This window comes from Rhea americana, unplaced genomic scaffold (genome assembly GCF_003343005.1).
Source record: "Rhea americana isolate MKP2758 unplaced genomic scaffold, rheAme1 scaffold_64, whole genome shotgun sequence".
Classification (NCBI taxonomy): domain Eukaryota; kingdom Metazoa; phylum Chordata; class Aves; order Rheiformes; family Rheidae; genus Rhea; species Rhea americana.
In genome coordinates, this window is record NW_028186801.1 from 3,762,118 (window position 1) to 3,776,039 (window position 13,922).

The 13,922-nt window shown below is 38.2% G+C and overlaps 1 protein-coding gene across 1 annotated transcript in view; it reads left to right on the forward strand.

Moving 5' to 3' along the window:
• Nucleotides 1–13,922, forward strand: part of PTPRR (protein tyrosine phosphatase receptor type R) — a 155,846-nt gene that overhangs the window by 77,466 nt on the left and 64,458 nt on the right. The window contains exons 3-5 of the mRNA XM_085320525.1: nt 2,927–3,040; nt 5,411–5,566; nt 13,056–13,166. Of these exons, the coding sequence (XP_085176651.1) occupies nt 2,927–3,040; nt 5,411–5,566; nt 13,056–13,166 (381 nt within the window). The remainder of the gene's footprint in view (nt 1–2,926; nt 3,041–5,410; nt 5,567–13,055; nt 13,167–13,922) is intronic.

Sequence of the window (13,922 nt, forward strand, 5' to 3'; positions counted from 1 at the left end):
CATTGATCAGGTGTCTCTATAAATTATCTTTCACTGATCAAATTAGAAATCTCATTCCTAAAGTGGCAGATCATGGCTCACTAGATGTCTGTCTGACAGGAGCAAACCACACTCTCCTGATGTAGAAAAAAGGCGATCTATTTTACTCTTACTTCATTTTTACTATAATTGCCAATGAAATAAGCTTCACGCTAACATTAGCAATTGAGAAGAAAATTCCTTCAATGGATGTCAAGGCAAGATTCTTATAAAAAATTGTAACCTGTTTCTTCTTCAGATTTTTCTTGCTTTTCTGGAGGAGTAGTCATAAAAAACCTATATTGCTGCATAGGAGGGGCCCTGAGGTTAGGCTTAAAGACTTGTGCTCCTAACTGTGGAGCTAGCTCTGGAGTGCCCCAGCTAGCAGCCTCACTGTACTTTGTATCCAAAGTGTCCGAAGAGCACCTACCCCATGTGTGAGCAAGCTGCAGCACTCTGGGCAGCTTGTACTGATCTCCTCTGTGCAAAGTCACCACATGGCTGACCTCAGGAAATCAAATGTGCTGGGATGCTTCCTAAAAGGGTCCTGACATCTCTTGCTGCAAGGTCAGATGAGTTTTCTATGCAAGTTGAATCCAGACTGACAGAGTGAGTGCTGTGGTCTTCAGGCTTCCCTCAGAACCATTAAGCACAATATAGATGTAGCTATTACACAGAGATATGGACTATTTAGCCTTTTATAACTGTTCATATAGGACCAAATTCAGACCTCCAAGAATGAAATTTAACTCTCTTGAAGATAATGGCATTTCAATACATTTTATTGTCCCTCAGTATGATGAACCACAATTCTAGCATACTAAATCTATAAGAATTTATTATGTGGGCATTACCTCCTTATACCCATTTAAGCTAGAAGATGAAATCTATCCACATTTAAAGGTGGATATTCTGAGACTCGTGTCTAAGTATCACTTCATCAAGACTCAAGTGAAACAAAGTGTAACCAGCTGTCTAAATTTTTTGCTTCGGTCTTTATCAGTGAGCTCTTAACCTATTATTTAACAACCTATTAATGTAATCTGATCCCTGACTCAAGGGTATTTTAGTGAATGTATTTTGATTTTATGCCTATTCTTTTTGTTTGTTTGTTTTTGAGTAACAACAAGCTATCAATATCCCCATAATTCAAGGGCACTGATTTGGGCAAGTAATTTCTCACTCTTTGTGTCAGCCTGATAGATAACTAGGGACCCTCATGTTAGCCTTCCTGTTTCAGCTCCAACAACCTTTCTCCTTTACATATGATCCTCAGACCGTGCTGTCAGCTTTCAGTGCAGTGGCAGCTTCACAGCTGCACACCAAGGCAGGTACACTGAAGGAGCATGAACAAGCCAGCCTGGGTGCAGAAGGAATGGTACGCAGGTCTGTCAGATGTATGTCTTCACTCTCAAGACATTTCTCTGTTTCAGTGATGAAACTGGAGCAGTTTTTTGATCACTCAAGATGTCTGTCTAATTCAAAGGAGTTGGTGAAGAAGCAAGCAGTGGAAGAGTCTACATTTTGAAAAGTCAAGGGTAGAAAGGGTGATTTAACTTGAAGAATTCTATAATACTTTCAGATGAATTAAAGCTCAAATGTATGCTAAGAGCAGACCTTAGTTGATGCATCAAGACCTGACAATCCTATTAGTGTAAAATAAGGGAAAAAAAGAAAAAAAGAAGAACATTCAATATTGATGAAAAGATCAGATTGACAGTGGAAGATGAAAGTAAATATTACATGGTTTTGCATCATAATATTTGCTACTTATAAATAATGAACGACTAAGTCAAAATGTGTAATGCTGTTTTGCTTTGAGAAAAAAATTAATTACATTTCTTTCTAGACCACAACCATATTCCCAATATGATGTCTGACCCACTGATATTTAATTCTCTTTATGTAGCTCTGCTCAGGAAGGAAAGATCCTTGCTTGGCTCCACAGAGTAGCGAGCTGGCATACACTATGTCTTTAAATAGAAAGCTTAAACTCTGAAGTAAAAAACCTTTTTCAGCTCAAGTCAATAGGTTCAGTCAGAACTTAGTTAAGTCCCTAAGTCAGTTCCTTGCCAGGGGGGACTAGGAAGATTACATATACTCCTCTTCCCTCCATTCTTCACTACATATTGACCACAAAGGGGTTATGGAAGCAAAGAAAGGGCACCTGAGGTGCTATGTGGAAGTAGTGTCCACAAAGCTTCATGTGCAGATATATCTGGGTCTTCTCGGAAACAGATTTGAAATTAAATTCTTTCCAGGGTGAAATTCCATCAACTTCACAGGAACAATTTGTACTCTAAGAAATATTCAAATGTCACTATGATTCAGATACAGAAAAAGAAAATACTTCAGTGACATGGTGGTCTATGGTGAGAATTAACAGCCTTCTCTGACTGAAATAAGGAAGCTTTAGGAATTTCGAGAACATGGAATGTATTTAGAATGTTTCTTTTTTGATCTCAGATACACCAATTAAAATAAAAATTATATAATTTCCCTGTGTTTGACCCATTCATCACCTACAGAGAGTAACACTAAGAAAATGTTCAAAAGGAAATCTTCATTGTGCAAATCCAATGCCTAATTCTTTAAAAGTGAATTGGTGTTTAATGCTTGACTTTTATTTCTAATGTAATAATTGTGCTATTTTGAGCACTGTAACTTTTCTGAAAAATTTATCCAAAAGCTTCTGGAATCTATTTTGAATATCATTAAGGAAAGGTAGTACTGCTAGTGAGCAGCATTTAAGATGCTTAAATTTTCCTTTGGACTTGTTCTTTATTGCAGATTCAAGTAGATTGCACAGATTATCATTCTAGAAAAAAATAGTGAGAGTCACAGAGGTCAGTTATCTTGAGAACTGTATCAGTGCAAGGAGCTCATTTGGATTGGTTTTGTTTTTCAGACTCTGCAAATGGATGTAAACAAGCTGAATATCACATTGCTTAGGATATTTCGCCAAGGAGTGGCTGCAGCATTGGGACTGTTACCTCAGCAAATTCACATCAACAGGCTGATTGTAAGTACCAGAGGGCTGTGTATAACAAAAATGACCTGGTTATTTTGAATCCTCTTAAATTAATTTTCCAGACATTATGGAAAAGTGCAATAAAATAAGACAGAAAAATACTTCTCTCTTTCCCCTCTGCAAAAAGAAAAATAGATCTCCATTAACAATGATATAAAATTTCTTTTGAAAGGAAACCGTTATTAGTTAGAGTCTAGAGAAAAATGTAAGTCAGATAAATCTCCTCTTCCATGCCTTTTTCTTAAGCAGTTTGCCTATCCCTAGAATAGGTTTGGTTGTTTTAATTTCTATGCAGTTTTACATCACAGCCATTAAGAAACATTTATTTATGCTTTGTTTATCAGTTGTTCACATCTTGCTCAGAAAATATATGTGACTGCCTTTCTGAGGCACCTTCGCAATTTATCCTCAGACTTTCCATTACTAAATTAAATGTCTTCTCACAATATTAATATTCATGTTTTGCTATTCTGTTGTAACAACCTGTACTCAGAAGTGATCTTGTAGACTACGGTATCATGTTAGCTAAAGATGATGACAAATTTGCTTCCAGCAGGGAAGAATTTTTAAAAACAATTTTTACAGTATGCTTTTCTGTGTGGTGTGTAAAGCATACAGTATGAACACTGTTGTCTTTTTATGACAGTTTTGCCTTGAAACCAAAAACCCTAATATCATGTGTTTGTTGGTAGCGTTCAGTTCATTTTGCACAGGAAAGAGTTATTTTATTTTATTCTATATATGGGTTGAGTTGAGTATTAGTAAAGAAAACAAACAGGTTCAGCATAAAAGTATTTCCTACCTTGATAGCTTGATAGGATTGTATACATCAAAAAGGATTAAAAAACTCCTTCAAATATGTCTTTGTGAGAAAGGATCACACAAGATGTATAAAACAAAAGATCAATAGGAATGCAATGCAGCCCCTCTCTTGTTCACTGGGGATGTCACTCATTCATGACAAGTGATGCTGAATTTCCTTTGTCCTCTGCATGAGCCAGAGTGAAAGGTTGAATGACAGAGAAAAGCACAATTATGTGAGAAGTCTTGCCAAGTTGGGGGTGTATTTTAACATACCATGTGAATTAGTACCTTTCTTATTATGAACTGTGGAAATTACGTCATTACGTAGAAGAAACACTGTTTGTTTTCCTACTGCCTCTATAACTTTTCACTTTCTCCTTTCATCTGTGATCTAAGGATGTCATATTGCACTTAATTAATTAGTTAGTCTTATAACTCTGCTGATTTGAGAAATCCTACTGAGAAATGCCCAGTCTCACTGGTAGACAATATTCTTATCCATCCTACCAAGCAAACGGGCCAGTGGGACATGTGAGAGCAGAGAGGGCAAATTTAGGGTAAATGTTTGAAAGTGTGCCTGTCTATGCATCTCTACATCTGAATGCTATAACTGCGTATTTTATGAATAGCAAAAAATGTCTTTCCCTTTGGTAAAATGGATGATGCACACATTGAAGGGGAGGGCACAATGGGAAATCAGGATTATCCCTATTTGAACTAATTTCTCCCAGCCCTTAAGAACAAATACCAAATAACCAGGCCAGTAAGGTTCTTGTCTGTGGAGTCAGCAGGGAGCAGGGCAGGTGAGTACCTCTGTGCCTACCTTGTATGTAGCAGTGCCCAGAGTCAAGACTGCGCATCATAGCCACAGATAGGTTGCCCCAAATTAACCTAGATCCACGCGCCCTCTGTGGACAGCAACACTGTCTGAAGCATTATGCCATGAAGTCTGGTCTCTCTGCTAGAAGGAGATGCTGCTCTAGTTTATCACAGCGTATCCACTAAAAGTAAACAAAACTTTTCTAGTGCTTTCATTTCATTTTGCCATCTTACAGAGTTACTCTGCAGTGGACTAGAAGGATATTACACTTTGTTGTAGTGTGTGTCTGCAGTGTGTTGACAGAGGATTAGAAAGCAATGCTTTCTAATTAGCATTATACTAAGCATTCCTGTTTAAGGACAAGTGTTTAAAACAGGGCTGTGCTTCAGCTCAGATCAGAAGAACTGTCTGCTAAAATCCCCACTGGATCATCCCGTGGGCCCCCCTCACCATGTTACCACAATCTATCTTGTTAATGGTACTAGACTTGGAAGAGGGGACCTTGGCAACAGTGAATGAGACAAAGCACATGTGTACACCTATGGTATTTGCTTTTTTTCACAGTCATCTGGAATTTAAGAAAACAGGGAGTAGGTATATTATCCTCCCATAGCAGGTTGCAGCCTCTCTGTTTATTCCTTGCTTTCGTTTCTGGAAATGCGGTTACAACCTATATATAGCACCGATTATCTAGTTTCAAACCCATCCTCTAATTCTGTGGTATTTTGTTTTTCTAGGGGAAGAAGAACTGTGTGGAACTGTTTGTGTCCCCAGTGAACAGAAAACCAGGTATTTCTGATGCACTCCCATCTGAAGAAGTGCTGCGTTCACTTAACATCAACATTTTGCATCAGAGCTTATCACAGTTTGGAATAACAGAGGTCTCCCCTGAGGTAGGTTACTGCTTTTCTAAGCTGTAGTTTGTTACAGATTAGGTGGTTCTTACAGATGTCTTAATTCTCAGGCTAAGGTTCCCAAGAACACGGAGGGAAATATTTAAGCTAAGAAGATAGTATTACTGCTGTAAGGCAATTATACTACTAACCCTGTTAAATTACTTTAATAATGCTTCATTAGGCTTTTTAAGCATTAAGATCCAGGTCCTCCTCACACAGTTCAGCTACCATTGAAAGCAATTTAGATCCTAAGCATGCATCAGCTGCCTGCAAGTATGTGGGCCCAAGGACATTTGGTCTTTTTTGTGGGGGCTGACAGGTAAGACAATTTCAGTAAAGAGATAAATAGAATGCAGAGTTCAAGAGTGAGCATAGCTACCTAGCTACCTGGATAACTTATTTCTCACATAAATTCAGAAAATTGAATTTGTATGTTTTTTCCATGCTTCTTTCTGTTCTCAAGAGAAGCAAGAAGCAAGCAAGTATGCAGGCAGAGTAATTTCAAATGTGATCAAGAGTCAGTGTTTTCCATGAAAGTTCCCATTTTACAGAGGAAATGTTTATTTGTTGAAAAAAGTGGAGGAAAGAAAAGAATGATTTTGATAAGCTATATTACCTGTAGGAACAGGTAAGAGTTCATATTTTTTACAAGAAAACCTATGCTCAAGCCATTGCAGAGTTAGTACTGGCTTCTCTTTTCACCTGTACCTCTATGTTCTTCGCTCATTTTAAATAGTCTAACTCTGTTTAAGATTCTCTAAGATATCTTCAGCATGAGAAGCGCAATATAAAAACAAGATCTCTTTAGTACAGTTCTCCATGCCCTACAGCAGCCTGCCCCTATGGAAATGAGAGGATTCTCAGGTTTTTAGCAGTTCTGATGCAAAATGAAGCCAAGCAATTCTATCCAAATGTCAAATCAGGTCTTTATATCTCTCATCAGCAACCTAGGCTAAGCTTCCTTTAGGTTAGAATTACCTTTTTTACTGAGGCATATCAGTTTGATGGTTGTGATAGATGCAATTATTTGTGCTTCATACTTCAGTTACAAATCAAGCTTTAGGCAGACATGGGTCAAGAACATATGTGAATAATGGATGAATGGAGAAATATAGTGTAGGTGTGAAAAGAAGCTGGGAAAAAACAGTGCTAAACGGAAAATCTTGTCTATTCTGGGTACATTTCAATAATCTGGAATGCCTAAGTATTTGAATTTTCTGTCTGAAAAAGCATAGACAACTAGAATGAATCATTTAGAAAAAGGATAACTCCTTGAATAAAAGTTGCAGACTATACCTTCCTGTAACACTGGTGGAGAAACAAGAAATTATTTTAATATAAAGTCTTTTTTTTCAGTTGGTAGCAGTTTATACCACTAAGATCCTGATTCTGCAAAAATTATGCAGCTTCACACTAATACGTATTCCCTCTGGATCTTCATAAACTGCTTGCCTGAGTAAGCTTTCATAGAAAATAGCAGCTAAAAACAGCAACATATAACCTTTACTTGCTACCAATTATTTACTCTTCACTCAGCTTGCCCAAAGAACAAATCATGCTGAACAAAGCAATGGCAAATAATGTAAAGATACAAACCATTGAAAAAAGATATAGAAATACAGAGATATACAGCTATAGAAAGGTATAGCTTTGACAGGTGATTTTACCAATTTTGTGCATTCCTGAGCTATTAACTCTAATTAATTGCTGAGCTGATAGATGTGTGCAGTCTTCTACCGCAATGACCAAATGCTTCACAATCAGTATTGTATGTACGCTACAACCTGTGCAGAAAGTGTTATCCTTGTCTTTGTGGGTGGCTGACACAGAGGTGTTAAGAGTTCATCTTATATTTTAGCTGTCTGTATCTTTATTAGCTGCCTAAGAATTAAAAGTCTATCATCTCCCTCTACAGTAAACAGGAGAGAGACACTGTCAGTGGGCAGTTCATTCCATCTCTCTGATACCTCTTCTGAGATTGGTTGGTTGACTCTTTCTAACAGAGTTTAGCTTAAGCTAGATTCTCAACAGTAGAGGGGGAGATTATTCCTATTCTAAGAAACTTTACCAAGGTTATATAGGAAAACCTGAGTGGAAGACTGAAGCTCTCTCCTTCAAGTTACAGCACACAGTATCATAAACAGCAAAACTCTCAATGGGTGTAGGGGACTGAAAATACATTCCAGTAATAGTTTGCCAATTTGCATCTACTGGTGAATTAATCACTGATCTATTTTTAGTTAAAATTCCTGTCTCAAAATTCATATCCTAGTTTCTTATTATGCAGTAGCTGGGAGAGCAGATTGCTTATAGGCCTTTGCTGTAGGAAGCACTGGAGTTCTTTGCAGCCTGCTGTAGAATGGGATGTGCATGGATGGTAATGTGGATGTTTAATTTAACTGAGTCTCTGCCATTTCAGGGATCCAGGGCAATGGCAACGCCTTCTATATGCCTTTTCCTTTCCAACGGTTTATTGTTGTTGTAGCATCTGCTCTTTTATTACGGTCGAAAGTTTGTGTCGGAACTGGAATTCTAATCCATGATGTGTGCGGCAGTGCCTGGAGCAGACATTCTTAGAACAAAAAACTACTGAACTGCTACTTGTTAGTGCATGGGATTAAATTCAGTGACCAAGGCAATCCATTTTACTACGATATGGATAACCTGATTTCCCAATACCTTAAAACTGCAGTCAGAGAAAAAAGAAAATAGCACTGGATTTTAGAGCTTAGTAGAATAGAAGTGGACTTGAAGTAGTTTTGGATAACAAAAATAGCTGAAGTTAGAATAACTGAAATAAGGAGTTACTGCCTTTTGTGAAGTAAGCTAAGTGCTAGCTGGGAGATATGATACAAAGCAGAATTTTCCATTTGATAGTTTATTCCAAATTATGCAATCCCGAAATGTACAGTTACACCCTCCTTACGCAAAGCTTCTACTCTGTGGCTTTGAAGTGCATGATATTAACTTCTGTCAGAGAAAGAATCAAAGGAACTAATCATTCACCTAAAGCCTACAGAAGCCGTATGTCAGTGTAAGGATTAGTGATCAAAACCTATAGCTTAGAACCAGGATGTGTTTCTGTGATCACACAAGGCAGATGGAGCATTCTACCTGCATGGGTGAAAGCAGAGCACAGCAACAGCGGTTAGGAACCTGCTCACTGCTCGTGTGAGCTGGCTGGCCCATGGCTCCCCTGCAGGCCTCTCGACTTTCATTAAAACACAAAGTCACAACACTTTATTGCACGGACACGCTAAGGCTGAATACTGGTATGGAAAGAATTGTTGTGAAACTGCAAAGTGACTTTGGCAATAGTTAAATATCAAATAGTTAGAGTCTTTGAGGAGGCTATGCCATGGGAGACGGTAAGTGGCTATTCCCCACAGTCCTAGGAACCAGAGAGGTCACCAGTTTTCCTGCATGTTTTCACTAAGGAGAGGAAATGAATTAACTTGGCAAGTTTTCTTAACCTGCTTTAGCTAACATAGTTAAAGTAGCAGAAAAGACAAAATAACCCAATATGAACTTGGATAACTCAGTACGAGCAAGTTTGGTTCCCAGCTCTCTGTGAGCTTCTATCTGTGCTCATAACTACAGCTTGCCTTGCTTTCATTATCATTGCAGCCTAAGAACTAATTGGGGTTTACTAACCCAATTTAACAAGTCACCTTTCTTCCAGTGAAGACTTGCCCTTCCTGGCAGCTCCTGTTATCTTGGCAGCATCTTTCAGTCTCAGGTTTTACAGTGACTGCTTCAGGTCAAGATCTCTCTTTTTATTATGAAGAGCTGACTGCTCATTTTACTTGTGTGTAGAAATAATCCACTAGGTTTGCATAATAAGACCAGAAGGCCCAGACTGTGTCTTTAATGTCTTTTTTTTAAGTTTATGAAAAATCATTTTTCTATACATATTTGTTCCAGTTTAGTTTTGAGCAAAGCAGACGCTTATGTGGACAGTCTTAAATAAGGTTGGCAATAGTGTGTGGTTACTTAGACTGCATTGATTCTTCCACATCTTAAATTATACTGAATTTAAACTGTTTAATTAACCTGGCTAATTCTGCCTAAATGACTCATCTGGTTGTGGAGACTCCTTAGAGAGTGGAGTCAAACACTGGGGGATGACGTGCAGCAATGATGAGCCTTCCTCTCAGTAGCCAAGTTTGTTCTGGGACCTGAAATTGCCAGAGCTACCGGAACTCCCCAGCCAGCCCACCTGCTGCCATATTCCTTCCTGCCTTCATCAGCTGAGGCTTTTTGCAGCTCAGCTTTAGTTTATCCTTCTGCTCTCTGATGGCCGTGGCACATTCCCACTCCTCAAAAACTATCTGAATGTCTTAGTTGATTCTCAGGCAGGAGAAGGCTCCCATCAGACTGAGAGAAATATAGAATAACATCAATCAATTTAGACAGAACACAAGTCCTTGCTGGAGGCTCGAGGCCCATCATCATGAGCAGAAGCTCGCTCTCTCTTTTGCTGTTTCCTTAGTGTTTGGGCCATCCTGCTTATTTTTCTAGGGCGTTAACCGGTTTGAATGATCTTAGCAGCTGATATCCCTCTTATCAGTTCTCTCAGACCTAGGAACAAAGTTCTGAATTAGTAGCACTGACATGTCAGATGGCAGTTTCTTATCACGGAAATGAAGTGACTCAGCTACTGTAGGTCACAGCCTCTTCTATCGTTAGAGAGCAGTTTAAGCAATAATTCTGCTATCCTGAATACTGTTCAGTTAGATCAAGGGGAGAGATTTCGTTGGTTAGGTAAAGGTGCTATTTCAGTGTTTCAAAATGATGTGTCAGACATGTTAAAATAGAGGCATACATTTTTCATTTTTTCTACGGTATTCATTAATATTTGTTGAACTTGATTTTTAGAAAGGCGAATCAGGGTAAAGCATATCCTAAATGCAAGTATATCATAGAGATTAATGATTTTTAGATTCATTTGTGTGTATAAAGCATATAACTATGTAAAATATGAAGTTTTGTGACATTAATGAAGTGCATTTAATTAAAAGTCTCTCTGCCATTATGTCGAAAAATCCTATTAGGCCTTCATTTACTTTCTAGCTTTCACTAAGGAGTTACCAAAAAGAAAATGTACTCACTCACAGAAGGTCAGCACAGCCAATTCTCCTTCAGTTCTTACTTTTTATCCAGATTTCCTCCCGAGAGATCTGAAAACCCAGAAAGCCATCAGGTAACCTGCCCAGGGTCAAACAGTTAGCTTATAGCTAACAGGCCAGGGCTGCAGCTGCCGCTCTCATTGTGGGATTCCTGGGAATTCAGCAAGATTCCTGAGTGCACAGCAGCTGCAATTTTGGGCTCTGCGGCAATATTAGGATCCGCGTCCTATGCTGTGAACACAACAGAATAACCTTGTTGTGCCAAAGTAGCAAATTGCACAGAAAATTACAGAGCACTATCGTGGCAGCACTGTTTGAATATGTCTAGGAACAATTTCTGCGTTGGTTGCAGAATTTGTCTGCATTGTTTCTGCAATATTTGGCAAGATTTCCATCACTGAAACCTGATTTTTAAGTTATTCACTACACAGAGGACGGTCACTTACAATCCTTGTCAACTTGCGGATACCTACAGTGATTTTAGGCCCAGATTGTGAAACATTGTGCACAATTACTCACTCAAATATTCACACTAATTTTGCAAGGTTAGTTTCTGTGGTTTAGCAGAAGGGGGTAAACTATTTCCATTCTGGTCCCTCATTCTGTGACTTCCAAAGAATACTCTTATTTATAGATGCTTTTAGCTTTAGTGCAGCCAACTTTTAGTTATACATACGTAATTTTTTTAGCAAGCATGTCTATAAATTAACCATACTATCAAATTCTTTTCTATATATTTGAATTTTGTGGCAGTGTGATCTGTGAATTGCAAAGAATATAATCTGCATTTTATCACCCTTTGAAAACAAGCACAGAGCAAATCTGTGCTGAAAGTAAGACCGTAACAATTATATGGGATACAGCATACAGCGGGTTTTTGTCAGCCTTTATTGTGTTTCCCAACCCATGCTCTCCTCCTCCTCAGCAGCCCTTACCACACAAATTCAATTTTGTCAGTACTTTCTTCATTTGGAGTGTTCATGGACACAAGTAATTTTCTCGATACATTGACTACTCAAAAGAACAAGCTGAACAGTGGCAAAGCAGACTTCGGAGCATGAACCATCCATGTTAAGTAGTAGATGGTCACTGTAGTAACACGTTCAGTGTGCTACTTACCTTTAAAAGGAGGGACTCGTTCCTCTGTGGAAAGTGGGTGACTCTTAGGACCCATATGGAACGTCCCCTGAGAAGGTAAAAGAGCACATTCATAATTCATGTTAGTTGCCTTGAGATAAATTCCTAGGGAATACAACTCAGTAGTTAAACTAAAAGTTTAATTAACACCGTTAGGGGATTCCCTAGGAAGGGGAAGCACTGAGACCTCCAACGTTTACAGCAGAAACTGGAATTTAAGAAAGTTGTTTTACTCAGTCTGAGAGTTGTACTGGAAATATATAATTAAGAAAAAAGAAAAAGACTGAGACTGAATTTCTGTCTTGGAAATCCACAACAGAAGATTCCCCTTTTTTTGCAAGAATATACATTTTATTCTAAATAATATAGGACAGTTAGGGTACATCTACTCCATTTCTACTACATATTTCTATTAGGAAATGTAATGAAATATTGTAATTTAATAGCCCAACCAAGTCCTCCCACTGCAATAAGGCCAAGAATATATGCTTTAAAAATTATTATTATTTCATATTCCCCAGGAGTTCTGCAAATTTTAGTGTGCACAGCCTTTTAGAAATGTAGTATCAGCAGGAACCCAAAGATAGTGAGATGAAGCGTATTCAGAATTACAGATACATGGATAATGAGATCACTTTCAGCAAATCAGAATTTTGTATCTCTATACATATATGCATGTACATATTCTAAAGGTTACAGTGCCAGGGCTTCTTGGCTCATGAAGGCAACTGGCAAGTCACCTGTTCTCACGTCTGTGTAAAGTGTAAACAGTTCAGAGGCTAGCGTGTGGGTGGTGGGGCAGGAGATAAGCAGCAGAGAGAAAAAGACAGTGTGAGCAGTTTCCTCAGCCCACGCAAGTGCAATGCCTTATTACCTGATGAGCCAGGTAGTTTCCAAGAAAGAATGTGAGTCTTGTTTGCTTACCTTAAACCAGTACATTACTTGTGTAGGAAGATCATTTCAGCAGTCACTAGGAAGATCTGAGATCATCTTTCGTAGTGTTAGGATTCTGGTGTCATGCGTATACGGTGCAGTCAGCGTGCTTATTAGCTAAGGTAGGTGTGGGAATGGCAGCATTCAAAATAAATGTTGTATACTTTGGAATGTGAACTGTAATAAAGCTAAGGAAGATGATTAATGCCTGACAAGGGCTATTTAATCTGCACACACTACTGTGTAACTTTTTTCTTTCCTTCTTTCTTTTTTATTGCTTAATAAAGAAAAATGTTTTGCAAGGCCAGCGTGAAGCAGACAAAATCTGGAGCAAAGAAGGATTTTATGCAGTTGTCATATTTCTCAGCATCTTTGTCATTCTAGTAACTTGCTTAATGGTAAGTTTGCTTTTTACCTTTTTTGTTGTTCTTTACTTAGCCTTTTTTCGGTCTGAAGGCTAGAGTCATACGTTCTTTATAGGAAAAGTGTTTTCACAAAGCTGTCAAAAGCTCAGCTACAAGGTAACAATTGGTCGTTCTCATAATTCTGTGAATCCAAAGCCTGATGAGTAATAGAAATACACAATTTTTTGCATTTTGAGTCTAATAGAAAAATATAACTAGAAGGAAGCTTGAGAAATAAATAATGGACACTTAATTCTGCAAAATAACTCTATAGTGACTTGACTGATGACTTCACAACCTTTTATTAAGGTCCCAGGACCCCTGAAATCACTTCAGCCTACTGTACTTCAGTTTTATGCGATAATAAAACCAATACCACAGTGTTGTCAATGCACATTGGTTATGTATTTTTAGAGAGAGAGAGAGAGAAAGAGAGAGAGTCAGTGTTCATATACTGAAAATATGAATTTTAAACTGAAATGACCGATAAATACATCACAGAATGATCATACTTTTAAAAAACTTCATTGACATTCACGTTGTGTGACTTCAGCAGGCAGCTTTCTGGGCATTAGTTGTACATGTAATACTCTGAATGTGAATTGTACAAGGACACATTGGGCATGAATAAGGCTCTACCACCACTGACTTTAGGCAAATTTTTGCATTTTCCTTATGTTATCTCAGATGTTTTTCTTTTCCTAATTGTATCTTTCTCCTGTGGTGCATAAATTTATGGATTTTCTGAAT